The sequence below is a fragment of the Mandrillus leucophaeus genome, unplaced genomic scaffold (assembly GCF_000951045.1).
Source record: "Mandrillus leucophaeus isolate KB7577 unplaced genomic scaffold, Mleu.le_1.0 Scaffold38, whole genome shotgun sequence".
Lineage (NCBI taxonomy): Eukaryota > Metazoa > Chordata > Mammalia > Primates > Cercopithecidae > Mandrillus > Mandrillus leucophaeus.
Genome location: NW_012104031.1, coordinates 6,228,709 through 6,253,483, shown reverse-complemented (window position 1 = coordinate 6,253,483; position 24,775 = coordinate 6,228,709). Strand labels below are relative to the sequence as shown.

Below are 24,775 nucleotides of genomic sequence, written 5' to 3'. Positions count from 1 at the left end.
TTGACAGAAAATACTGAACTACTGTCAAGTGTACTACCTATACGGTAGTTATTATCAGATGAGAAGTGCAAAGAATTATAAAATCTATTCAACTAATTACTTGACCAGCTTATCATAAAGCTCTATGGCTTTTTGTAACCTAAATGCATTCCATAAATGCTAAGTAGTTAAACTGCAGATAAATCAATTCAGAAGCACCCATAATATTTGATGATTTTCTTAGGTTTTAACTTCCTAATTATCTATGCAATAAAATTTCAATATTTAGGATATCTTCTAAATTCTTAACCTAGGGTCCATAACTAAGAATTTATTTCAAAGTTGGAGGAGGTCTTGTGAGGATGTAGACTGGCTTGCCCATTTTCATTTGTTGATATATCTCTGCTAACATACAGGAGACAGGGGGCCATCAATTCTATCTGGTGCCCAGAGTCTGTGACCCAAAAAAAAAATGTTACGCAGCACTTGTATGAGTAAGCCAAAGAATTTAAATAGAATCTATTTAAATTAGTCACACTCAAATACAGTCAAGCATAAGACAATAGAATTCTAAGATGCTGTGTTCATGCTAATGTTCATTTTAAATGTTACCAAGGATATAAAAAAATAACAATACAATATTTTCCCTCACTATCTATCAGTAATTCTTTATCATCTCATAGAGGGTACAAGCAGATTGGTAAGCCAGCACAGATCCCTCTTCTTAAATACCAGGAGGGATCCCATAACAAAATATTCATAGAACATTACTGACATAACCTCACGCAGCATGATGTATGGATCATATCATAGCACTAACAAAGGAGCCTTGCACCACATTTAAAAAATGAAATCCTATCAGTATGTATCATAGAAAACACGAAGACCATAAAACTCAGAAAATGAAGTCTTTAGGTATATTTTACTCTAAAAGTAGAAGTTAAGTTCAGAAGCTAATTATTTTTGGTGAGGGAAGTTCTTCTGTTTAACAAGAGTCTATGAATTTGGAAGGTAAAAATTCCATGTGACCTCATGAAGTCATATTGCTCAAACTGTCACCCAGTTCAGGCTTAAATGCTACTAATGGCAAGTAATTACAAAATGCCAGATGACACGAATGAACACAAACTTTTGCCTCTCTCATCTGATGAGCATAATACAGAAAACTAAAGTAGAAATATTTGTATCAGTTTGCAACTTTTTATGCTAAAAATTATAGATGTTTTTCCACTGTTCATTAAATTACCTCAAAAATACTGACCAGCAATTGCTAAATTATGGTAGTCCTTATTCTGAATTTCCAGTAGCACAACAGAAATCCAAAAGCATTGTTTCCTACTTCATACCTTAGCATCTTAAAAGTAAAAAAAATCTTAATTTTAAAATGATCACATTCAGAGACAGACATTCCACAGAAGAAATAAAGGCAGGTTAAAAAAAAAAAATCAATCTGTAAGTGCTAATCTAGAACAGCGAATAAGTCACCTGTGCAAAGAAGTAAAAAGTTGGATTTCAATGCGTAATCACTGAGATTCTGCTTAGCACTCTTGTTCAAGGAAACAACCAAATCTAGCAAATACACTCAGGCAAAAAAAAAAAACAAAAAACTTACATTTCCTAATCACAGAGACTCACCAGTACAGATAATCTCTACAGAGAAATTCATGCTTTTACTTAATATCTTTATCATTTTCTATAATACTATCACATACCAAAAAAAAGCCAAGCCTCAAAGACCTATTCTACCCTTTTAATTTATTCCCAATTCCTCAACTCTGTAGTCATTAAATTTCAAAGCACAATTGTCTTATGATCTACTTTTTCTCCTTCATGTTTGTAAGTTTACTAATATATTACACATTTACTAATTTTCAGTTTCTGCATCTTCATTATTTATATGGTTTAGCTCTTTCCTTCTAATATTTATACTATCAACTTTTTAAAACATTGCTATGATTTAATAACACCTTCTTCCTACCTAAAATGCTCAAGACCATTGTAATCTAAATCATACTGTCATTTTATTACAACTTTTTAATTAAAAAAAATTTTTTTCCCAAAACCGGTGCCATAGTATATTACAACCTTTTTGAGGTAAAAAAGGATGCACCTAAAACCAGAAGATATTGGAATCTGATTTAAAATAAAACCTCGATAAATAATTTCTCAGGAGTAATATTAGGATGGCTAACCCAATTTCAATAAAACATATTCTGATTTATATAATATTAAATTTCTATTCTTCCATATTATTATGCACCTAAAACATATTCAATGTTCATAAAGTATTCAATGTTCATAAAACATTGAATGTTTTCATGTTGTCATAAAACAATGAATATTTTATGAACATTGAATATGTTTTGGGTGTATAGTAACATGGAAGAACAAAAATTTAATATTATATAAATCTGAATCCTTTTTTTTTTTTTTTTGAGACAGAGTCTTGCTCGGTCGCCCAGGCTGGAGTGCAGTGGCACAATCTCCGCTCACTGCAACCTCCCCACCTTCCAGGTTCAAGCAATTCTACTGCCTCAGCTTCCTGAGTAGCTGGGACTACAGGCACATGCCACCACGCCCAGTTGCTTTTTTGTATTTTAGTACAGACGGGGTTTCACTGTGTTGCCCAGATTGGTCTCAAGCTCCTGAGCTCAGGCAATTCACCTGCCTTGGCCTCCCAAAGGGCTAGGATTACAGGTGTGAGCCACCACACCCAGCCTTGAATCCATTTTCAACTAAAATAAACCGAGAAACATAAAATACCTAAGTTAAAAAAATACAATTAAAATACAAGCCTCTAAACTGCAGGTTATACCGCAGATGTGAATATTTTAGAAAAAGGTTAATAGAAAATTCTGAAAAACGTACTGGATATTAAGTAATATCTCCTTTCTTCAATTTTGTGATTAACAGGACTTTTATTGGTAGTAAACTAGAGCAAACAATCAGAATAATACATATGCAGTATTCAGTACACACAATAAAAGTTAAAGAAATTCAAAACCTGTATAAAACAAACTGGAGAAAAATCATACAGCGTAAGATACAGTGGTAAAGGTCCTCTCCATCCTTTGATTACAGCTTGTACTCTGTACTCAATAGAACTTACCGCACTTACTGAAATAAGAAATAAACACTTTTTAGTACTGAGTGTATTTAAGAAGATTAAGTACATTTTCTAAGAATCTTGCAATGACAAGTTGGTGACCCTTTAGCTGCTAAAGCTAAAGGGAGGAAAGTGGGAAAAGGAAATTAACTAATACTTTGTAACCATTTTTAATATTTCTTATTTTCCAAACACTGCTTTTATAACAGAAGTGTTTTACACTTGCACAATATTAATTACTTTATCATACATGGAAGCCTGCGGTAGGCTGATTACACAATAAGACTGCAAACAACCAGTGGTACTTTTCTGACGTCAGAAGAGTACATAAGACTGAAACATCACCAAAAGTACATAAAAAACTCATCAGCATAAACATCAAAGTACATTAAAAAATATAATCAGGAAAAAAATACAATTGCTAAAAAGCAGTTTAGAGTAGAGCCACTGCCTATCAGTAGCTTCAAATGGCAATTAGAGTTCATAGCAAGTTTTGATGACTTTACAAGACCCCTGTACAATACTAATGCACCCTTTTATTAAAATGTACATTAAAGGCCGCAATTTCACAAAGAGGTTCTGATGTTATTACTATATGCAGACACATCATCCCTCACAGGAGTTATGTCACCAGTTGGAATTACAACCTTATTAATGGGGTTTTATTATATATGGAAATCTGTATGGGTTTTTTTTTTTTTTAAAAAAAAGGTGGGTTTTGGGGATGTTTACCCTATTGTTTTGTATTTGGATGCCCTAAGGCATATAAAGCGCATAATTACCTACTGGAATGTAAATGGTACTAAAATTAAAACTGTCAAAATAGAAAGAGGGAATAAGGAAGGCCCAAGAACTCTTTTTAAAGAGAGGCTGAGAACAAGAAAAAAAAACCCAGAAGTGTAGGTAATATGCAACAGCGCAAACAAAAGAACCGTTTAGGCCATGTATAATAAATAATGCATACCCCAAATTTCAGTTAATCATATAATTTCAACTTGAGTTCTAATACTAGAACCAGCCAACCACTTGGGTTTCAACACTGTACTAGATGTCAGTAGAATCGCTTGATGGAATTACAGCCTTGTTACAGTTGGGACAAAGAGAGGGTGCTTTTTTTTTTTTTTTTTTTCCTTCTTTTATTAAAGCTATCATTCCAGGCTTTGATCAAAGATCCAAGAATATTTGTTCTACCAGGCTGGAATGAACGTGGTTTGGAAGTTCAGAGTACATTTAAAAGCTGCAACAAAATATAGGTAGCCAACAATCTCAGAATTTTGGATCAGCCCAGATGGAGATAGCAATTTGAAATGTTTTCGATCCCTTACTTAAATGACGAAATGTATATCAGCCCAGATAGAGCAATTTGAAATGTTTTCGATCCCTTACTTAAATGATGAAATGTATATCATACTATCTGTAAATTGGATATTCCATTACAGTGATAACGTACAGAATTCCCATGCGTTATTACACTTTCCTGAGAGTAAAGCAATTAGAATAACCTTAATCCTAGCAACAAAGTTTTTTTTGTTTTGTTTTTTTGTAGGGTTTTTTTGTTGTTTTTTTTTTCTTTTTTTTTTTTTTTTTTTTTTGCATTTAAAACATTTGGGCTATTCCCTGACGATCTATACATGTAAATTTGATTGCTAAACATTGTCACTTTGAATGTCAAACTATTTTTAATCTATTGATTTTGATTAAAAATCATAATACAAACAGAGCTAAAATCACACTAACAAAATAAACTAAATATGAAAAGTTGCATTGAAAGGGCATCACATTATTCTTAATAGGATCGTGTAGAAACATTCCAATGGCAGTGTTGTCAAAATAAAACAAAATTACATTAGAAGACCCCCAGCCTGGTCACTTTTGGGACCTTACCTGTAACTCTGGCTGGTGGGTGTCTTTACTCTTGTACTACATGGCTCACTTACATCAGACATCATATTTGTATACCCTGAGAAATCTGACACTGAAGTCCTTACTCTATGGTCCACTTCTCCATTAGAGTTAGTGATAAAGGTCATTGGCACCCTGCTGCCCGACTTAAACTGAGAACCAAACGCTTGTGCAAAGTTCTCAATCTGATACGTTGTTCTAGGCTCTATGTCTTTCTGAGGATCTATCTGGCTAGCTAACTCCTGAGATGGAATCTGAAAGCCTGTTGAAGACTCTAAGTTTTTCTGTTCCTTCTGGCTAGTCAATTTCTGAGATGAGGACTGGAAGGCTGATGAAGTCTCTAAGTTCTTCTGAGAATCTATCAGATCATCCAGCTCCTGGGAAGGTGTCAACTGCTGATGTGTAGCATCCAAAGCAGACAAATAAAGACCTGGCTGCGATCCAAACAACATCCCAAAAGGAGGCTTTGGCAATGAAGATGGCAACACTGAGGTAACAGATTGGCCGAAACCACACTCCAAAGGAGACGTAGTGTATATTTGTTTTTCTGGAAACAAAGTGTGGTTGTGGAGAGGTGAAGACAAACTGACAAATTGGAAACCATGTCCAAGAGTGAAACTTGCATTAGTGGATTTTTCAAAAGCCTGTTGGAGGTATTTGGAGTATTCTTGCAACATACTTGCTTTATCATTTGAAGGTGTTTGGGTGCCTGGGCTCAAATTTTCTTCTTGAACCAATTCTGAGTGTTCTCCTGAGGTGTGTAAATCCACTCGTGGTTCTGTAATATTGAAAGGATCCTCTTTCTGGCTTTCTGATTTGTTGGAGTATTGATCCAAAATACTTTGTAAAACCTCATCAGGAATTCCAGACTTGTCATGACAAGACTTAATCTCAGCATTTAGAGCTGAGGAGTCAATAAGTGACAATGGTGCCTCATTGTCCAAAACACTGACACCTGCAGACTGAATGACAGACTGTTGGGAGACCATGTGTCCTACGTTTATAGAAAAGGCACTGTTGCTGCTGGCAGTTGGTAAATATCTTCTTTTCTTTGAAAACTGCATGGCATCATCATAATTACTACTTATTTGACCTTGTTTGCCACTTGTACTTTGGAGAAGACCAATGGTCTCCACACTATTATTTGATACTATGCCAAGTGAGCCACTTGGTTTTCCAGACAAGGATTTCTGTCCTACTATGTCCGGTAATGGTGACACAAAGTTAAGGTAGTTTTTGTCTGTATTTTTTCTGCTTCCTTTCTTAAAGATCAATTTTGGCACCCTTTTCTGCAGTTCATCTATTCCAGTGCCAATTATGCCTCCACTGGAAGACACGGTAGGCATTTCTACTGAGTAACTCTGCATGTTTATATTATTTGAAATCTGTGATTCATTTGTTTTACCGGTCTTCTGTTCCTTATTTTCAATAGCTACGCTTTTTGACTTTGTTTTTCTCCTTGAAGAACTTGTATTTCCCTGAGACAACACAGCCAGATTACCCATATTGTTATGGTTTGATGACCCAGGTTCTGCACTAGTGGCTCCTTTAACTATGACTTCACCACATGTGCGCCTGTGCTTCAACAATCTATCAGTCCTTGAAAAATACTGTTGGCAAGTGTCACACTTATATGGCTTTTCTCCACTATGTGTCCTCTTGTGTCTCTCCATATGGTACTTCTGAATAAACTTCATGCTGCACTGATCACATCCAAATGGCTTCTCTCTACTATGAATTTTCTCATGTCTCTGTAGTAGGTATTTCTGAATGAAACCCATACTACACTGGCTGCACTGGAAAGGTCTTTCTCCTGTATGAATGAGGACATGTCTCCGCAGATGATAGGAGCTTCGGAAAGCAGCACTACAGTGATCACAGATATGAGGTTTCTGACTTGGGGAGAGGATGGCACCTTCTCCATCTCCAACCAAAGAAGGTTTGGAAGATGCACTTGGCTTCCTCTTGGTTTTGATTCCCTGAGATTCTGGCTTTGGCCTTTTTGCCTTTTTGACATTAGTGTCCTGCTTTGGCTCCTCACTGCCATGGTGGTCATCAGTCCTGCTACTGCTGCTGAGCAATACGTCGCGGTGGTGCTGAGCTGGTTGCTGCTGGACATGCTGGTGGAGAATACTGAGGTCCTGGATGACGCCGTGACTCCCCCCTTCACCGCCTCCTAGGCCTGGAGACCTCTCTTCAGCTCCAGCGAACAGCCCCCCATAGTGGTGGTGGTGATGGTGGTGGTGGGACTGCTGCTCCTCAGGATCCGCGGGTTTCTCCTGTTTGATGCTAACCAAAGACTGCAAGAATCCCCAGGAGGTCCTCTGCGAGGGGAAGGCCGCGGCTGACGCCGCCGGCTCCTTCTTGAAAGTCATGTCCGGGGCTGGCGGAGGGGGGGGCTCAGCGGCCGGGGCTGCGGAGGTAGAGGAGGATAACACGCATTGCGGGGGAGGGGCGGCCGACCCCGCCGGCCGGGTGAAGCTGGTGACCGGGGGAAGCCGGTGGTTGAACATAACCATACCCTGGGGAAAGGTGGGTTCCATCTCTGCCCTCCTGCCGCTGCTGCTGCTGCCGCCGCCGCCGCCGCCACTACCACCGCCGCCGGAGCCGCTACCACCGCTACTGCCGGTACCTCCGCCGCCACTCAGGAACCCACTGCCGATTTTCATACCCCGGAGGAGGCCTGGCTGAGGAAAGGAGGAGGAAGAGGGAAGAGGGAGGAAAGGAGGTGGAACCGGGCCCCGGGCCGGGACCACCGCAGCGCTAAGGACCCCGCCGCGCCGCCGCCCAGACCGCAACGCGCCCAGCACTAATTCCCAGCCCAGTCGCCTCCGGCACCGGCACGCATGGTCCTGCGACTCTTCCCCAGGCCTCGCCCTCTCCCTCCTGGACCCACCGGCAACACTTACGGGTCCCGCCGCCGCCGCAGCCGCCGTCGCCTCCAGTTAATAAAAATAACGCCGTCCTCTCCACAATGGAATTAAAAGCCTCCCGTGTACTGCGCAGCCGCGGCGCAGTGTCTGCTGGGAACTCCTCGACCCGGCCAGAGGGGAGGTCTGAGGAGCCAGGGCGCCTGCGCCGCAGCTTCCGCCCGGTCTGCCTGTCAATCACTGGGGCGGTTGGGCGGAGGCGGGGGAGCAAGGGCAGGAGAGGCGGGGATTTGGAGCCCTACTAAAAAGGGGCTTTCGAGGCGCATAGGCGTGATTGGTGGGCTGCACTGAAGGAGATGAAAGTGGTTGAGGGTTTCTGGGGGGAAAACGCTCAGGAGGTGGAACCCAAGGGGCGGGAAGTTACGGGGGACTGTACTACAGCGTGGCGTGGGAGATGCAGAGAAAGGGGCTGAAAGAGAAGGTGGGGGAAACTGAGGATTCAATATTAGGGCTTTCTTCACTCTAGGTTTTGCAATCCAGGTCTTGAAATAAAATTCAAACTCAGAAGTGGATCATTGAGGGCACTTTTGATTCTATCAAGAAGCATTCAACTCCAAATGCTCAACATTTATTAAAACAGGTGCTTATGTTATCCCTTTGAATTTGGAAGCACTAATAATGGGCGCATATCCTTTGCATTTATAGGAGGAGCCTGCTTTGAAACCGCAATTAGTGGTACCGTTGCAAAAAAAAAGAAAGCAAAAAAATCTTGTCTTACTGCCAACCTTCCTGAAGGCTACTGGAAGAGGAAACCGAGCGTAATCCAGGTGCAGCAGTCCTGTAAAACACGCCCACACACATACTTCATTATCATCACATCTTATTTAAATGCCCCCATACCTTAGCCTGGCTAATCAGTCTGTTTGCCATGTTATAAATGCCTGGCCCTTTATATTGTTTATGCAAAATTAACCACCAGGCCATTCTAAGAGCTCTGCTAGGATCCACTCTCCTCGCCAGTACAGAATGCCGAGAAACTCATTGCAAATTTAGAAATTTTTCTCGTAAAGGAAAGTAATGAAGTAAAATCTTAAAATCAAAGTTATATCAACAAAATCAAACAACAAATATTTATTCAGTGCCTAATGTGCACAAGGCATTCGATTTCATGTTAAGCACGCAGAAATCTAAACCAGACATTTTCCTAGCAAAGGATATTTATAAATGAGAAATTTTAAATAAAAGAACCAGAACTATGACAACAGCTTGTTTACATAGTATGTTTTCTTAATGAAATTACATGTACGTCACAATGTTTCTAGCTAAATAATTTCTCATAATTAAATAATAAATTCTCTGAGAAATTTCACAATCGAAACCATAGGGATTATTTACTAATACTTATGGACCTCTCTGAGCCTGCCCTAAAAAATTTAAGGACGATATTTAATGAGCATTTTGAGATAAGAAGTAATTGCTTTTTTTCTAATCCCATGAAACAACATGTAAGTATTCCACCACTTAAACTGACACTTTAATTCTGTCAAGTATAGTTGTGATATTGTGAAATATATATTTGGACTTTGAACCGTTTTGTGGCACACAACTGCTAAAATCCTTGGAATCTGCAAAGTAATAAATGTCTTTTTGTATGCTAATGAAGCGACTGATGATGGCTGGCAACCCCTAGGTAGCTTCAGGATGGGGGCTGGTCACCGGAAAGGCCAAGGCAGGATTAGAGTTTGGGACTTTCAGTCCCACCCCCCGACCTCCGGGGAGGAGAGAGGGATTGAAGGTTAAGTTGATCTCCAATGGCCAATGATTTAATCAATCATGCCTGTGTAGTGAAGCCTCCATAAAAACCTAAAAAGGACAGGGTTTGGAAAGCTTCCTGTAAGCGAACCCGTGAAGGTTCCGGGAGGGTGGCGCACCCGGAAAGGGCATGGAAGCTCCACGCCCCTTCCCACATACCTTCCTTTATCCATCTCTTCATCTGGTGTTCATCGATAGCCTTTGTAATGTCCTTAATAGTAAACTGGAAAACGTAAGTGTTTGCCTGGGTTCTATGAGCTGCTCTAGCAAATTAATCAAGCCCAAGGAAGGGGTCATGGGAACCGCGATTTATAGCTGGTGAGTCAGAGCACGGGTAAAACAACCTGGGGCTCGTGATTGGCATCTGAAATGGGGCCAGTCTTGTAGGCCTGGGCTCTTAATCTGTGGGATCTGATGCTGTCTCCAGGTAGATAGTGTCAGAATTGAATTGGAGAACACCCCGGTGGTGTCTGCTGCAGAATCGATTGTTTCCTCAGTGTGTGGGGAGAAACCCCTACACATTTGGTCACAGAAATCTTCTGTGTTGATTGTTGAGTGAGAGTATAGGAGAGGCTGAGTTTTTTGTTTGTTTTTTGTTTTTTTCTACAATAGCTAAGTGTTAAAGACTGAAAGTTGAAAAACTTAAGGCAGTCGTAAAATATTAGTCAATGCCTATGAGAAATGAGGCTGTCCCTTTATTCAGGGTGTCAGTGTTTAATGGTAAGCTGGGATGCATATAAGCTAGTCCAAGCATGAAGGGCAGTAGGACACTCATATGAAAAACCAACTTTGTTCCTCAGTTATCAAGATAAGAAACCTGTCATTTCTCTCATTCACTCTGTCAGCCTTGAGATACTCCAAGCAGACTTACCTCTGTGTTGTACACCCCATATATCAGGAAGATGAAGAGACCCTGTGAAATAAAATGGAGGGGAAAAGCTGTTAACGCTAATCATTTCAGCAGAAGAAATACCTGAAATAAACTTTCCTGGGAACAGACAAAAGAAGACACACTTCATCAAGGTCAATTTATTTTCCTATTTTTCAACATTAGAAGGTGTACCTTGAGCATTTATATGATAACATAGCAAGCACATCACTTGTAGTGGTTATGCTATTCAATTCTTTAGAAGTACAAAATAAAAATACCATCCCAAGTACAAAGAATATTAATTAGAAAAATCAATATACCAGTTCTGAAAGATAGCTGGGTAATGAAAAAATTAAACTCAGGAAATGTTATTAAAGTAATCATAGAAATAACACTAAGCATCAGTATTTCCAAGCACTGTTTTAGACTGTAGCAACTAGAATAGATTTGTTACAATCTTCAACAGGGTTAAATTTTGAAAAAAAAATTATAAAGCAGCTAAAAGAATAAACTTAAGGTAATAAGTATAAATAGGTTTTAAAATAATACTTGAAATACCAGCTCAAGATAAAATTTCACATTACCATCTGTTGTGAACTTCATACACTTTTATTGTAATCTGTATATGTAATAAACATTCCAAAGATGTTAATCAGTCTTTAGCTTTAGAAAATGCTTAATTAATTAGAAAATATAAATTGAACCGCACTCTTAACTCTAAAATCTTAACTTTTAAAAGAAAATAAAACCTATATGCTTTAAACTTACAGAAAACAGACAGCAAAAATTTTCACTTTGGTGAGGAAATAAAAATCTATATTGTAGTGTTCTTGTTAGGTACTAACAAACCAACTATTAAATAGGAGTCTGTACTAAATCTGGAAATGGTTCAAATAGTTAAGTAATATGATACTTTCCCAAGGAAAATACTAAAGGAATATTTTAATATTTGTTTATCTCTGAATGCTTAGATTTTACAGATAATGGAAACAATCCCAGAACAAAAAGATTGTATAAAACTGGTGATTCTTGTTTTCTATTAATTTCTTTTTAATTAGGCTTTGTTTTTTAGAACAATTTTAGTTTTACAGAAAAATTAATAAGATAGTACTCAGGCTGGGTGCAGTGGCTCTCGCCTGTATTCCCAGCACTTTCGGAGTGCTGAGGATCGGGCAAGGCGGGCCGATCACTTGAGGTCAGGAGTTCAAGACCAGCCTGGCCAACATGGTAAAACCTCGTCTCTACTAAAAATACGAAAATTAGCCGGGCATGGTGGCACATGCCTGTAATCCCAGCTACTAAGAAGGCTGAGGCAGGAGAATCACTTGAACCTGAGAGGCAGAGATTGCAGTGAGCAGAGATCGCGCCCCTGCATACCAGCCTGGGCGATAAGAGTGAAACTCCATCTCAAGGAAAAAAAAAAAGTACTAACAGTTTGCATATATCCATCCCCAGTTTCCTCTATTATTAACATTTTACATTAGTATGGTATATTCATTATAACAAATCTAATTCTTTTCAATACTACTACCTTTATAATTTCAGAATCTAAAACTGTTGCAATGTATACATTTATATTAATAAGAATAATGAAAAGTTATGAACAATAAACAATTTCCATTTCGATAATAAACTTTTAAAAATTCAACTATAGCTACACTTTTTTTTTAACTGTGTGTACACAATGTCCCAAAGTTCAATACCAAACTCACTTTCCTCCTTCCAATAGCCTTCATCAAGTTCTATCTAGTGCAGACTAAATTCAAGCCACTCAGTACTTGAGTTTAGTACTCATTTTATAGGCTACTTGTTTGCCCCAATTCTGGATAATTCTAAATAGTTCAAGAAAAAAATCTTTTTTCTGATTTATGTAAAAACTGTAAAATAATTAAGAGTTCCTCCTCCCTCAATAATTGTTAATTTTTTATTCCTTATTTTGCTACATAAATAAAAAATTAAGGGTAAGTCACTCAAATTTTAATTCTATTTATGAGATAGGCATTTTTGCTTTGTACAATAGATGAGTTCCTGAATAAATAAAATTTCCTGAACATTGAAAAACATGCATTATTATTTCTGTATAAGAAACTCAGCTGTTTATTTGAAATCTATATGATGCTTTGAAAATCAAAGAGCTGGCCAGGTGCCATGGTTCACGCCTGAAATCCCAACTCTTTGGGAGGCTAAGGCAGGAGGATCGCTTGAGGCTGGGAGTTTGAGACAAGCCATGGCAACAATAGCAAGACCCTATCTCTACCAAAAATTTAAAAGTCAGCCAGGCATCGTGCTGCATGCTTGTAGTCTCAGCTACTCAGGAGATGAGAGGATCACTTGAGCACAGGAGTTAGAAGCTGCAGTGAGCTGTGATCGTACCACTGCACTCCAGTCCATCCTGGCAACAGAGTGAGATCCTATCTCTGAAAAAAAAAGAAAAGAAAAAGAAAATCAAAGAGCACTTTAGTAATGGTATAATCACCGCTATAATTTATCTGTCTTATAAGTTTTATTTTTTCCCCATGTCTTGGTAAACTGAGAAAGTAGAGTATGCTTCATATTTTTATTTACTACGCTACCATGTTACTTATTATATATTTTAATTTTAATACATTTAACCCTTAAATGTAAAATAATCACAACAAAAATACTCTTTTTGAAAACAGGATTTAGATTTTAAAAGGATTTTAGATAAAGGCAGCTTCCATCTCAAAAGCTTTTTTCTCTTTTCCCCTGTCCTCAACAGATGTACACCTAACAGCATGATAAGGAAGCCCCAGAAGGATGTTTCTAAAGACCATGAGGGAGTCTGAAACCTGAAATCATGCCAAGGACTCTCTGCTTCTCTTTCGCTTGGGGTGTCTACCTGGTGCTGCCACAACCAGTTGAAGCGTATAACATTAACAATAAAAATTAGTTTTTTTGTAACTAATTTTATGCCCCATAATTGTATGCCCCACACATGACTTTTTTTCTCCACTAATTTTACCAGCTATTCACAGTCGTGATCATTTAGATCTAATGCCACAGAACTTCATAAACCCTTCACTACTAGAAAACATCCTATTTTCTCAAAGAGAAGAATCGAAACAGAAACAGCTAAACATAAACATCTTAAGCTATAACTGTGAGCCACTTTTTAAATTCCTGCAAAGAGAATACCTTTAAGAACAGCTGGAAGGAACCAACTGCCAATCTTCAACTGGCACTGTGATTTCTGGAACTCCTTATAACAACATTCTGTCCTCCTAAGGAGTGAATACTGAAAGTATGCCACATTTCTGAATTGAATGATCCTTCATGTCTGTTAGATGGTTTCCACTATTTCATCCACAGAACAGTTCATCTGTAATGTATTAATATATGAAGTATTTTCTATAGAGGTACCTATTTCTCAATGTTTTAGTCACAGTAAAAATAACAATAATTGGGCAGGAAGCATCCAAAGTGAGGCTGGATTCCTGTAGCATGTGTGTACTTCATGGGCAGGGGCCAGGAGTTGGGAAAGAACACCAGGATATTACATCTGATACTGTACAGAAGTTAAAAATAGAAACTAAGGGAAAGAGAAAAAAAATTCTCGATGATTTCATTCTCATTTATCTATGAAACATTGAAAACTCAGGCGACTTTGTAAATATTTACACTGTTCTAGAAGTCTTGAGCATTATCTTCAAATAGATTCAGTGGTTGACATCAAGTCTGTTGTTGTTATATTGATCTGTATTTTTATAGTACACTTCATGATTGTTACAGAATCAATCTTCTTTAAGTGGTAATATGTTCTTCTTTGGCAATACAAAGAACAGGAAAGGTGCCCCGTACATAGTCCATCGCCTCCTCAGGAATCAGAATAGTATTAACAGTGCTAATATCTGGATAGCTCTCTCAAGCACTTTCATTTACATAAATTCATTTGTTCTTCACTACAACATTGCAAAGGAGGCCATGTGAGTATTATTAGCTTTATTCTTATATAGGGATTTTGAGACTTGCTCACAGTGCCACAATGCTGACAAGTTGGCAGAGCCAAGGATTAGTGTTTGACTCCTAACATAATGCTCTTTCACACGCCTTATCTAGACACCTTCATAACTCTTTTTTTTTCTTTTTTTGAGACGTAGTCTCGCTCTTTCGCCCAGGCTGGAGTGCAGTGGCATGATCTCAGCTCGCTGCAAGTTCTGCCTCCCGGGTTCATGCCATACTCCTGCCTCAGCCTCCCGAGTAACTGGGAATACAGGCGCCCGCCACCACGCCCAGCTAATTTTTTGTGTTTTTAGTACAGATGGGGTTTCACCATTTTAACCAGGATGGTCTCGATCTCCTGACTTTGTGATCTGCCTGCCTCGGCCTCACAAAGTGCTAGGATTACAAGTGTGAGCCACCGCGCCCAGCCAACAACTTCATAACTCTTAAGTCACTAGCTTCAAGATAATGCAATTGGTGAGACTTTTGGAAGCTCAGGTTTATTAAAAGCATGTTGCAGTTTGATTAGCTCATAGGGTCAGGGACTCAGTATTTAGTAACAGGGCTTCGAGTAACCCTGGTCCTCCACCTAACAAGTACAACAGGAAATACGGTTGGCAATAATGATTCTCAGTTGCTATGGGCCAGTTTCTGTCTCTTGTACTTTTCTTATAGATTCTCATTCAATGACGTATACTTTCTGGTTGCTGGGAAACATACCTTTTACCATCAAAAAAAAGACTGCTAGGTAACCGTATTGTCAAATATTCTTATCATTGTCATCATTTACTAAACTTTTTTGAGTATATGTTACTACGCCGTATACTTTTATATATTTACAAATCCTGTTCCAATCTACTTTCTCTTTTGTTTGTTTGTTTTGTCTGTTTGTGTTTGTTTTTGTTTTGAGATGGAGTCTCGCTTGTCACCCAGGCTGGACTGCAGTGGCATGATCTCAGCTCACTGCAACCTCCACCTCCCGGGTTCAAGCGATTCTCCTGCCTCAGCCTCCCAAGTAGCTGGGACTACAGGTGCCCACCACCACGCCTGGCTAATTTTTTGTATTTTTAGTAGAGAGGGGGTTTCACTGTGTTAGCCAGGATGGTCTCAATCTCCTGACCTCGTGATCTGCCAGACTTGGCCTCCCAAAGTGCTGGGATTACAGACATGAGCCACTGCGCACGGCCCCAATCTACTCTCTATAAACAATTCCCATTTTGGGGATTACATCCTACAGAAACAAAAGCATTAGTGTGCAAGGATATGTATTTTTGAGGTTGCTTGTTGCAGCATTGTGCACAGTGGCAAAGAACTAGAAACAACTTGAATGCCCTTCAATACGAGAACAGCTGAAAAAATTGTGGTATCTTTATCCCTCAGGATATTAGGCAACTAAAAGAATGAGTTGGCGCTATATTAGTCTGGAGGGATGTCCTTGCATAGTTAAACCAAAAAAGCAAGAGGAAAAGATGCATTATGTTATATATTCTTAGTTTTGTAAAACAAATAGCAAAACTCTCTCTTCCTCTGCCCAAATGTAACTATTAATAATTACACAGGAGAAAGATGTGCAAGGATGCACACCGAACTGTTGTCACTGGTTTCCTAATGGTAAGGATAAGAGGAAGAGGAGGTAAGTCAGAAACAAGTGAGACAGGCGGGGCGCTGTGGCTTATGTCTGTAATCTCAGCACTTTAGGAGGCCAAGGCAGGTGGATCACCAGAGTTCAGGCGTTGGAGACCACTCTGGCCAACATGGTGAAACCCCGTCTCTACTAAAAATACAAAAATTAGCCTGGCATGGTGGCGAGCGCCTGTAATCGCAGCTACTTGGGAGGCTGAGGCAAGAGAATCACTTGAACCCGGGAGGTGGAGATTGGTGAGCCAAGATTGTTACACTTCATGTAACAATCATGAAGTGTGCAGTGCCACACCCAGGCCACTGCACTCCAGCCTGGTGACAAGAGTGAAACTCCATCTCAAAAAAAAAAAAAAAAAAACAGAAAAGAAGAAACAGGTGAGACAGAGCAAAGTAGAAAAACATGCTGATGTTATCAAGAGAAGAGGTGGAATATAAAATTCTATGTATTATGTTACTGTAAATATAGAAAACAATCTGCACACAAATAAGGATCGAAATATAAGGCTGACAAATGAAATATTGATTTGATTTGGAGGTAAACTTGGATTTTTTTTCTAGATTCTTATTTTAATATAAGGACTACAATAAATTTGAACAAAAAAGTGGGTTGATTTAAAGTATGTTTATTTTTTAAATGGGCTTATTTTTACTTTTATTATTTAGTTTTCAAGAGACAGTGCCTCTCTATTTTTCCCAGACTAGAGTGGAGTAGCTATTCATAAGTGTGATCAAAGCAACTGCAGCCTCAAATTCCTAGGCTCAAGTGATCTTCCTACCTCAACCTCCATAGCAACTGGACTAGAGGTGACCAGCTGAAATGTATTTATTATATGTACTGTAATGAAATTCCTGGTAGAACTATTTTCTCTTTTTTCTGGGCTTCTGATTTTTTTCAGATTTTACTTCTAACTATCCTAGCATGTATATATATATGAAAAATGTGTATATACATAAGTCATATATATAAATAGAAATAAATATTTTATTTCTATTCTCTTAGATTTATATATATATAATATACACACGTATATGTTTAATGCATACATATAACTATATGTATCTATGTATATCACCGGGTAATTGAAAATAAAATCTGTTTTTGTTTAGTTTTGTTTTGGTTTTGAGACGGAGTTTCGCTCTTGGTGCCCAGGCTGGAATGCAATGGCCTGATCTCGGCTCACTGCAACCTCCGCCTCCCGGGTTCAAGTGATTCTCCTGCTTCAGCCTCCCAAGTAGCTGGAATTACAGGCATGCACCACTATGCCCAGCTATTTTTTGTATTTTTAGTACAGGTGGGGTTTCACCTTGTTGGTCAGGCTGGTCTCTAACTCCTGACCTCAAATGATCCACCCACCTCGGCCTCCCAAAGTGCTGGGATTACAGGCGTGAGCCACCGCACTGGCCAAAATCTGGGTTTGTTTTTGTTTTTGTTTTTTGTTTTGAGGCAGAGCTTCACTCTGTTGACCAGGCTGGACTGGAGTGCTGGGATCTCAGCTCACTGCAACCCCCGCCTCCTGGGTTCAAGCAAATCTCCTGCCTCAGCCTCCCAAGTAGCTGGAACTACAGGCATGCACCACCACGCCCAGCTAATTTTTGTATTTTTAGTAGAGATAGGGTTTCACCATGTTGGCCAGGACTGGTCTTGAACTCCTGACTTCAAGTGATCCACCGGCCTGGGCCTCCCAAAGTGTTGGGATTATAGGCGTGAGCCACCACACCCGGCCAAAAATAAAATCTGAAAGAAGTCAGAAGCCCAGGGAAAGATAAAATAATTCCAACAGAAATTTCACTTCACTCCAGGTGGCCAACCCAAGAAAGAGAACATCGTGGGTTACTACATGGTTCCCATTGTGCGATAATAAGATCTATTTTTCACAAAACATATTTCCTAAGAGCAATACTGAGTGACATAAAGGAGAACATCTTTCCTTTTTTCTTTTCTTTTTTCTTGAGACAGGGTCTCGCTCTGTTGCTCAGGCTGGAGTGCAGTGGTATGATCATGGCTCACTGCAGCCTTGACCTCCTGAGCTCAATCAGTCCTCCCACCTCAGCCTCCCTAGTAGCTGGGACTACAGACATGCACCACCACACCCAGCTAATTTTTGTCTTTTTTGTAGAGACAGGATTTCACCATGTTGCCCAGGCTGGTCTGGAACTCCTGGACTCAAGTGATCCACTCACCTCAGACTCCCAAAGTGCTGGGATTACAAGTGTGAGCCATTGTGCCTAGATAAGGAGAATGTTTTAAATGACTGTTTTGCAGAAGAACCAAACAGGATCCAAAGGGGCAGTCAAGGGTGAAGGTTAAACCTAAGGATTTGGGGCTGGGCATGGTGGCTCACACCTGCAATCCCAGCACTTCGGGGGGCCGAGGCGGGTGAATCACAAGGTCAGGAGTTCAAGACCATCCTGGGCAACATGGTGAAACCCTGTCTCTACTAAAAACACAAAAATTAGCCACGCTTGATGGTGGGCGCCTATAATTCCAGCTACTCAGGAGGCTGAGGCAGGAGAATCTCTTGAACACGGGAGGCGGAGTTTGCCATGAGCCGAGATCAGGCCATTGCACTCCAGCCTGGCGACAGAGCAAGCCTCTGTCTCAAAAAAAAAAAAAAGATTTGGAGTCAAACAAACTTGGATGTACTCCAAGCTCTACCACACACTAACCCTGTAACTTTGGGCAGTTTTCTTAACTTCTGTGAGGCTAACTTTCCTTATTCTGTAATAATAGTAATTGTACAGGGTTGTCACAATATAGTGGGTAACATTTAATGTGATGCCTAGCACATAATGAAAATTTAATGTGTTACCTATTTAAAGTTCTACAAAAGTCTATTTCTTCTATCTACATAAAATGGAAACTCAGTACATAAGAGTAATTAGTAACAATTCTTACATTATCTGTTTGCATTTATTGAGTACTTACTAGGTATCAGGCACTGTGTGACTCTAAACACGGTTAAGGTGTGAATCTTGCCATCAAGAAGTCTAATAAAGGAGTTATTTTTAAAAATAGACTAAAAGAAACATAAGTAGAATACTCAGTTTTGCCAAGGGAAGACAGTGAGTTTTCAAAGGGAAGCCAAATTTCATGAAGTGATTGCCTCTTTTTTGTGTGAAGCATTTGATTTGATATTTTTCTAAAGATCTGATTTTGTTTTGTTTTATTTTGTTTGAGATGGAGTCTTGCTTTGTCGCCCAGGCTGGAGTGCAGCGGCATTATCTCTGCTCACTGCAACCTCCACCATCCGGGTTTAAGTGATTTTCCTGCCTCAGCCTCCTGAGTAGCTGAGATTACAGGCATCTGCCACTATGCCCTGCTAATTTTTGTATTTTGAATAGAGATGGGTTTTCACCATGTTAGCCAAGCTGGTCTTGAACTCTTGACCTCAGGTGATCCACCCACCTCGGCCTCCCAAAGTGCTGGGATTACAGGCATGAGCCACCGTGTCTGGCCATAAAGATCTGATTCTTGAAGGAGTAGAAGGAGTGATCAGGGAGATGGCTGAGAAAGGACATTTCTAAGATAATTTGAAAAAGAGAGTTTTGAGAGCACCAATCATGCCAGAGTTACCTCCAAGGAGTTCAGAATTGCTGGAGCAAATGGTTTTCAAGTGAGACAGGCAAGGTGATGAAATTGGAAAGGAAGAAAGGACCAGATCATGAAAGGTTTTGCATGTCATGTCAAGGAGTCCAGCTATTCTCTAGGAAGAGGGGATTATTAAAGAATTTTAATGGGGATTTTTCTTTTCTTTTCTTTTTTTTCTTTAAATAACTCTAGTAGCAATGAGAGAGGTGGATTATAGTGGCACAGATCAGAAGTAGGGCAACCAGTTAGGAAAGTAGTCAGAGAAAGAGAGACAGAACTGGGGAAATGGTTGTGAGAATGCAGAGATGTTTAGGGGACACAGTTGATTGGACGTGGATACCGGACAAGGAAAGAAAAAGAGAGAGCTGAGTTCCAGATAATTTCAGGTTTCTGGCTTCAGTGACGGTACGGGTGGTGGTATCATTTCCCAATGTAGAGAATTAAATGGAATAAATGCATACTTATTGGGGAAACAAAGAAACGTATTTTACATATGTTGAGTGTGGTCCAGTGAGCAACTGGAAACAGAGATTTGAGCCTTACGAAGGATAACTGGGATAGAGCTGTGGATTTGGGATTCATCAGAGTACAGGTGGAAATCGAAGTCATCAACTAGCGAACATGTAAAGTATGTAAAGACAACGGCCTTGGACAGAGTTCTGGAAAATGGCAACATTTCAGAGATGAGCAGAAAGAGAGGAACCAGAGAAGTCAGAGATGTAAAGAGGGTGTTTCCATGGAAGCCAGTAGAGGAGAGTTTCGACTGGAGAGAAATGATTAGCAGCAAACATAGGTGAAAGACAAAGACTCTAAAACCAGACTGCCCAGGTTTTAACTCTAGCTCTACCATTTGCTAGCTGTGTGAGCTTGGAAACATTACTCAACTCCTCTGTTCTTCAGTTCCATCATCTATAAAATGCATACAGTAATTGTACCTGTCTCATAGAATTGTTATGGGAATTAAATAAGTTAACATGGCATGAAGTAATTGCTGTATGACTATTGATCAATTGTCATGGTACAATCAAGTAAGAAAGGACCTGAATATGCAGTTGGATTAGGGAATTAGTAATTCATTTCACTTGCATTTGAATACTTACTGTATGTCAGGCACTCAGGATACGGTCTTGAACAAACCATTGACTTCGGCCTTGATGGAGCTCACATTTTGGTGAACAGTAGTTGTTGAATGTGTACTATGCGCACTGCTTTAATCCCAACAAGCTTAACCTCACTCATGCCTCTCAATTACCGTAGGTTGTAGGTAACCATCATTATCCCCATTTTACAGATAAGAAAAATGAGTAGCACAAAGAAGTTAAGCAAAGTCTCCAAACCAGAAAGTGGCAAAAGCTGGATTCAAACAGAGCTGAACTAGCTCTGAAGAACACCTTCTTAACATCTAAACCAGTGTTGGCTGTTGACCTTAGCGAGAGCAGTTTTAGAAGCGTGGTAAGGCAATATCCAGGCTGCAATAAACTGAGCATTGAATGGGAGCGAGTTAATCAAGATAGAGATTAAAAGCATTTCCTCGGAGAGCCAAACCAACAAAGTCCAAGCATGTGGATTTGTGGTGATCTTAGTTTGTTTGAGGGATAGAATGAGAAACAGTAAAGGATTCAATACTAAGCATATTCTCAGGTCAAGTCTTTCTCAAATATCTGTTTCCACTATTCTTTTGCAAGAGCTGCGTGGCACTGGTTCAATATTAAGATCTTTAGTAAATGCTTGAAGGTGTATAGTTGGTATTATTTATTAAAATAAGGTAAGTATAATTTAAATGTAAGATGAATATGTGGCAGAATCTCATTTTGTTATAAAAATCAAAGAAAATAAATTGTATTCTCTTTTTTTTATTTTTATTTTTTTATTTTTTTATTTTTTGAGATGGAGTCTCACTCTGTCACCCAGGTTGGAGTGCAGTGGGACCACCTCAGCTCACTGCAACCTCCACCCCCAGGGTTCTAGTGATTCTCCTGCCTCAGCCTCCCGAGTTGCTGGGATTACAGGCACCCGCCACCGCACCCGGCCTTAAATTGTATTCTCAACCAAAGTTAAGATCATTAAAGGCTACAGATGACAGATCAGACTTCTTTTTTTGGTGAATGGAAAAAATCTAAAGAGTACTCCTAACTTTTCTTGGTCTACTAATTCAGATTAGTTGGTGCCAGGTATCTGCATTTTTAACAAACATCCCAGTTGTTCTGATGCATACTAAAGTTTTTGGGCTTTGGTGTGTTTTTTGAGATCAGCGCCTCACTCTGTCACCCAGGCTGGAGTTCAGTGCCCTAATCATGGCTCATTGCAGCCTCAGCTTCCTGGGCTCAAGCAATCCTCCTGCCTCAGCCTCCTAGGTAACCAGGACTGTAGATGCACGCCACCAAGCCTGGCTAATTTTTTGGTTTTGGGGTTTTTGTTTTTATTTTTTAGAGACAGAGTCTTGCTATGTTGCCCAGGCTGCTCTTAAACTCCTGGCCTCAAGTAATCCTCCTTGGGATTCCCAAAGTGCTGGGATTACAGGCGTGAGCCACTGCACCTGGCCTCATACGAAAGTTTAAGAATTAATCCTGGCTGGGTGTGGTGGCTCATGCCCGTAATCCCAGCACTTTGGGAGGCTGAGGTGGGCAAATGACCTGAGGTCAGGAGTTTGAGACCAACCTGGCCAACATGGTGACACCTCGTCTCTGCCTGTAATCCCAGCACTTTGGGAGGCCAAGGTGGGTGGATCACGAGATCAGGAGTTTGAAACCAGCCTGACCAACACTGTGAAATCCTGTCTCTACTAAAAATACAAAAATTAGCCGGGTGCAGTGACAGGTGCCTGAAATCTCAGCTACTTGGGAGGCTGAGGCAGGAGGATTGTTTGAACCCAGGAGGCAGAGGTTGCAGCGAGCCAAGATTGCACCACTGCATTCCAGCCTGGGTGACAGAGCAAGACTCTGTCTCGAAAAAAAAGAAAAAAATTAGCCAGGCATAATGGTACAGTCTGTAATCCCAGCTACTCGGGAGGCACAAGAATCGCTTGAATCTGGGAGGTGGAGATTTCAGTTAGCCGAGATCGTGTCACTGTACTCCAGACTAAGCGAGAGAGAGTGAGACTCTGTCTCAAAAAAAAAAAAAAAAAAAAAGGGATTAATTCTAAGTCAGGTGTGTTGGCACTTGCCTATAGGCCCAGCTACTTGGGAGGACAAGGTTGGGGAACCCCTTGAGCCCAGGAGTTGGAGGCCAATCTGAGCAACATAGCAAGACTCTGTCTCTTACAAAAGAAAAAAAAAAAGAATCAATTCCAGTTCCACTATGGCATTTGTTATGTAAAATAAATAAACCACCATTTTAAGGGCTACTCAACAAATAAAAACTGCAAGTTTAGCGGGGTTGGAGTTTGCCTTGTTTGAGATGAAATATATTATAACCCTAATCAATTTTCGGGTGTTGTAATTGAAGGGCTGTAGAGAGTAAATAAACTAGAAAAAATTTCAGAACAGAATTCTTTTTTTTTTTTTAGCGGAGGTCTCTGTGTTGCCCAGGCTGAAGTGCAGTGGCTAGACTCAGGTGACCTCATAGTGCCCTGCAGCCTGGAACTCACCCTGGGCACAAGCAGTCTTTCTGCCTCAGCCTCCCGAGTAGCTGAGAGTACATGTGCTCGAAACTGCAGCTGGTTCAGAACAGAATTTAAAGGGATTGGCAACAAAAAATTTCTTCTACAGCCTTTTTTTTTTTTTTTTTTTTTTTGAGTTAAGGTGATTGACCAGATATGATATAGGTCATACTAGATATACGAGTACCATTTTACAGATCTATGCCACAAGGATTTCAAAATACTGCTTTCAAAATACTGCTTAAATATACAAATTAGGATCTTCTTGTTTGCAAATGACAGAAACTCAACTCAAACTAGATGAAGCATATAAAAGGAGAGGAGATTTATTGTAAGGATGGGATGGGGGGAGCTACCGGGATTGAAAAAATAATTTTTTTTTCTGAGATGGAGTTTCACTCCGTGGCCCAGGCTGGAGTGCAGTGGCCCGATCTTGGCTCACTGTAACCTCTGCCCCCCGGGTTCAAGCGATTCTCCTGTCTCAGCCTCCCGAGTAGCTGGGATTACAGACTCACGCAATAACGCCGGCTAATTTTTGTATTTTTGGTAGAGACGGGGTTTTGCCATATGGTCCAGTCTGGTTTTAAACTCCTGACCTCAAGTGATCCACCCACGTCGGCCTCCCAAAGTGCTGGGATTAAAGGTGTGAGCCACGGCGCCTGACCAGAATTGAATAAATAATTGAAATATTAAATCTTGAATGGTAAGAAGAGGACTGAATAAAGGATTCTCTATTTGCTTCTCTGCTCAGATCATTTTTCTCTGGTGGAGGATGTGGTGCCTAGCAGTTTTGGGCTCTCCGTCTTACAGCTCCTCTACAGGAAAAGGAATGCCTTTTCTGTCCTAAATGAAATTCTGGCCCCATTTAGGTCACATGTTCATCAGTGGACCAATGGCTGTGGTGTTGGGAGTGGGCTTTTGCAATTGGCTCAGACTGGTTTACAAGCCTACCCCTTAACCAATCCAGTGGCTAGAAAAGCAAGGTCCGATAAGATTGCCACTTCCATTCGGGTAGCTTAGGTAGAGCCAGAGGAAGGCGGAGGGTAGGACAGGGAGAGTCACCTGAGGAATCATCAGCTACCCCAATTAGTGTTTACTACAGACATGGTCGCTAGTCTTGGGACTTACATCTTAGTGGGAGAGCAAAACAAATAATTTGTGTATAAGAAAGGCAAACTAATGTGGATTTATGGTATTCAGAAAATACAAAGTTAAATATTAGCCGGGCATGGTGGCGCCCCCCTGTAGTCCCAGCTACTTAGGAGGCCAAGGCAGGAGAATCACTTGAACCTGGGATGCGGAGGTTGCAGTGAGCCAAGATCACGCCACAGCACTCCAGCCTGGGCCACAGAGCAAGACTCCATCTCAAAAAAAAAAAAGAAAAGAAAAAGAAAAAGCCCTGACTAAATAAAGTTAACCAAATTTTGGTATATCAAAGCAATATAAT

At 40.1% G+C, this 24,775-nt stretch overlaps 1 protein-coding gene and 1 long non-coding RNA gene across 5 annotated transcripts; one reads left to right on the top strand and one right to left on the bottom strand.

The window, feature by feature from the left end:
- Positions 1-2,879: 2,879 nt before the first annotated feature.
- Positions 2,880-13,738, bottom strand: ZNF281 (zinc finger protein 281). Of its 4 annotated transcripts, XM_011990589.1 has the most exons (5): positions 13,697-13,738; positions 10,541-10,582; positions 8,636-8,695; positions 7,897-8,204; positions 2,880-7,674 (listed from the first exon to the last, which is right to left on the bottom strand). In XM_011990589.1, the coding sequence occupies exon 5, from the start codon at positions 7,654-7,656 to the stop codon at positions 4,966-4,968; it is 2,691 nt and encodes an 896-aa protein (XP_011845979.1). In that variant the 5' UTR covers positions 7,657-7,674; positions 7,897-8,204; positions 8,636-8,695; positions 10,541-10,582; positions 13,697-13,738; the 3' UTR covers positions 2,880-4,965. The 4 variants fall into 4 exon arrangements, with proteins under 4 accessions (XP_011845979.1, XP_011845982.1, XP_011845981.1 ...); XM_011990592.1 differs by lacking the exons at positions 8,636-8,695; positions 10,541-10,582; positions 13,697-13,738 and having other exon boundaries at positions 2,880-7,400; positions 7,509-7,674; positions 7,884-7,976; XM_011990591.1 differs by lacking the exons at positions 8,636-8,695; positions 10,541-10,582; positions 13,697-13,738 and having other exon boundaries at positions 2,880-7,670; positions 7,891-8,003.
- Positions 9,769-13,466, top strand: LOC105547135. The gene is made up of 2 exons (XR_001007185.1): positions 9,769-9,901; positions 13,281-13,466. It is a non-coding gene; the product is annotated as an uncharacterized LOC105547135 (long non-coding RNA).
- Positions 13,739-24,775: the final 11,037 nt, after the last annotated feature.

What these genes read in the sequence shown, in the direction of transcription:
- ZNF281 (XM_011990589.1), bottom strand. Translation starts at nt 7,656, where the DNA reads ATGAAAATCGGCAGTGGGTTCCTGAGTGGCGGCGGAGGTACCGGCAGT.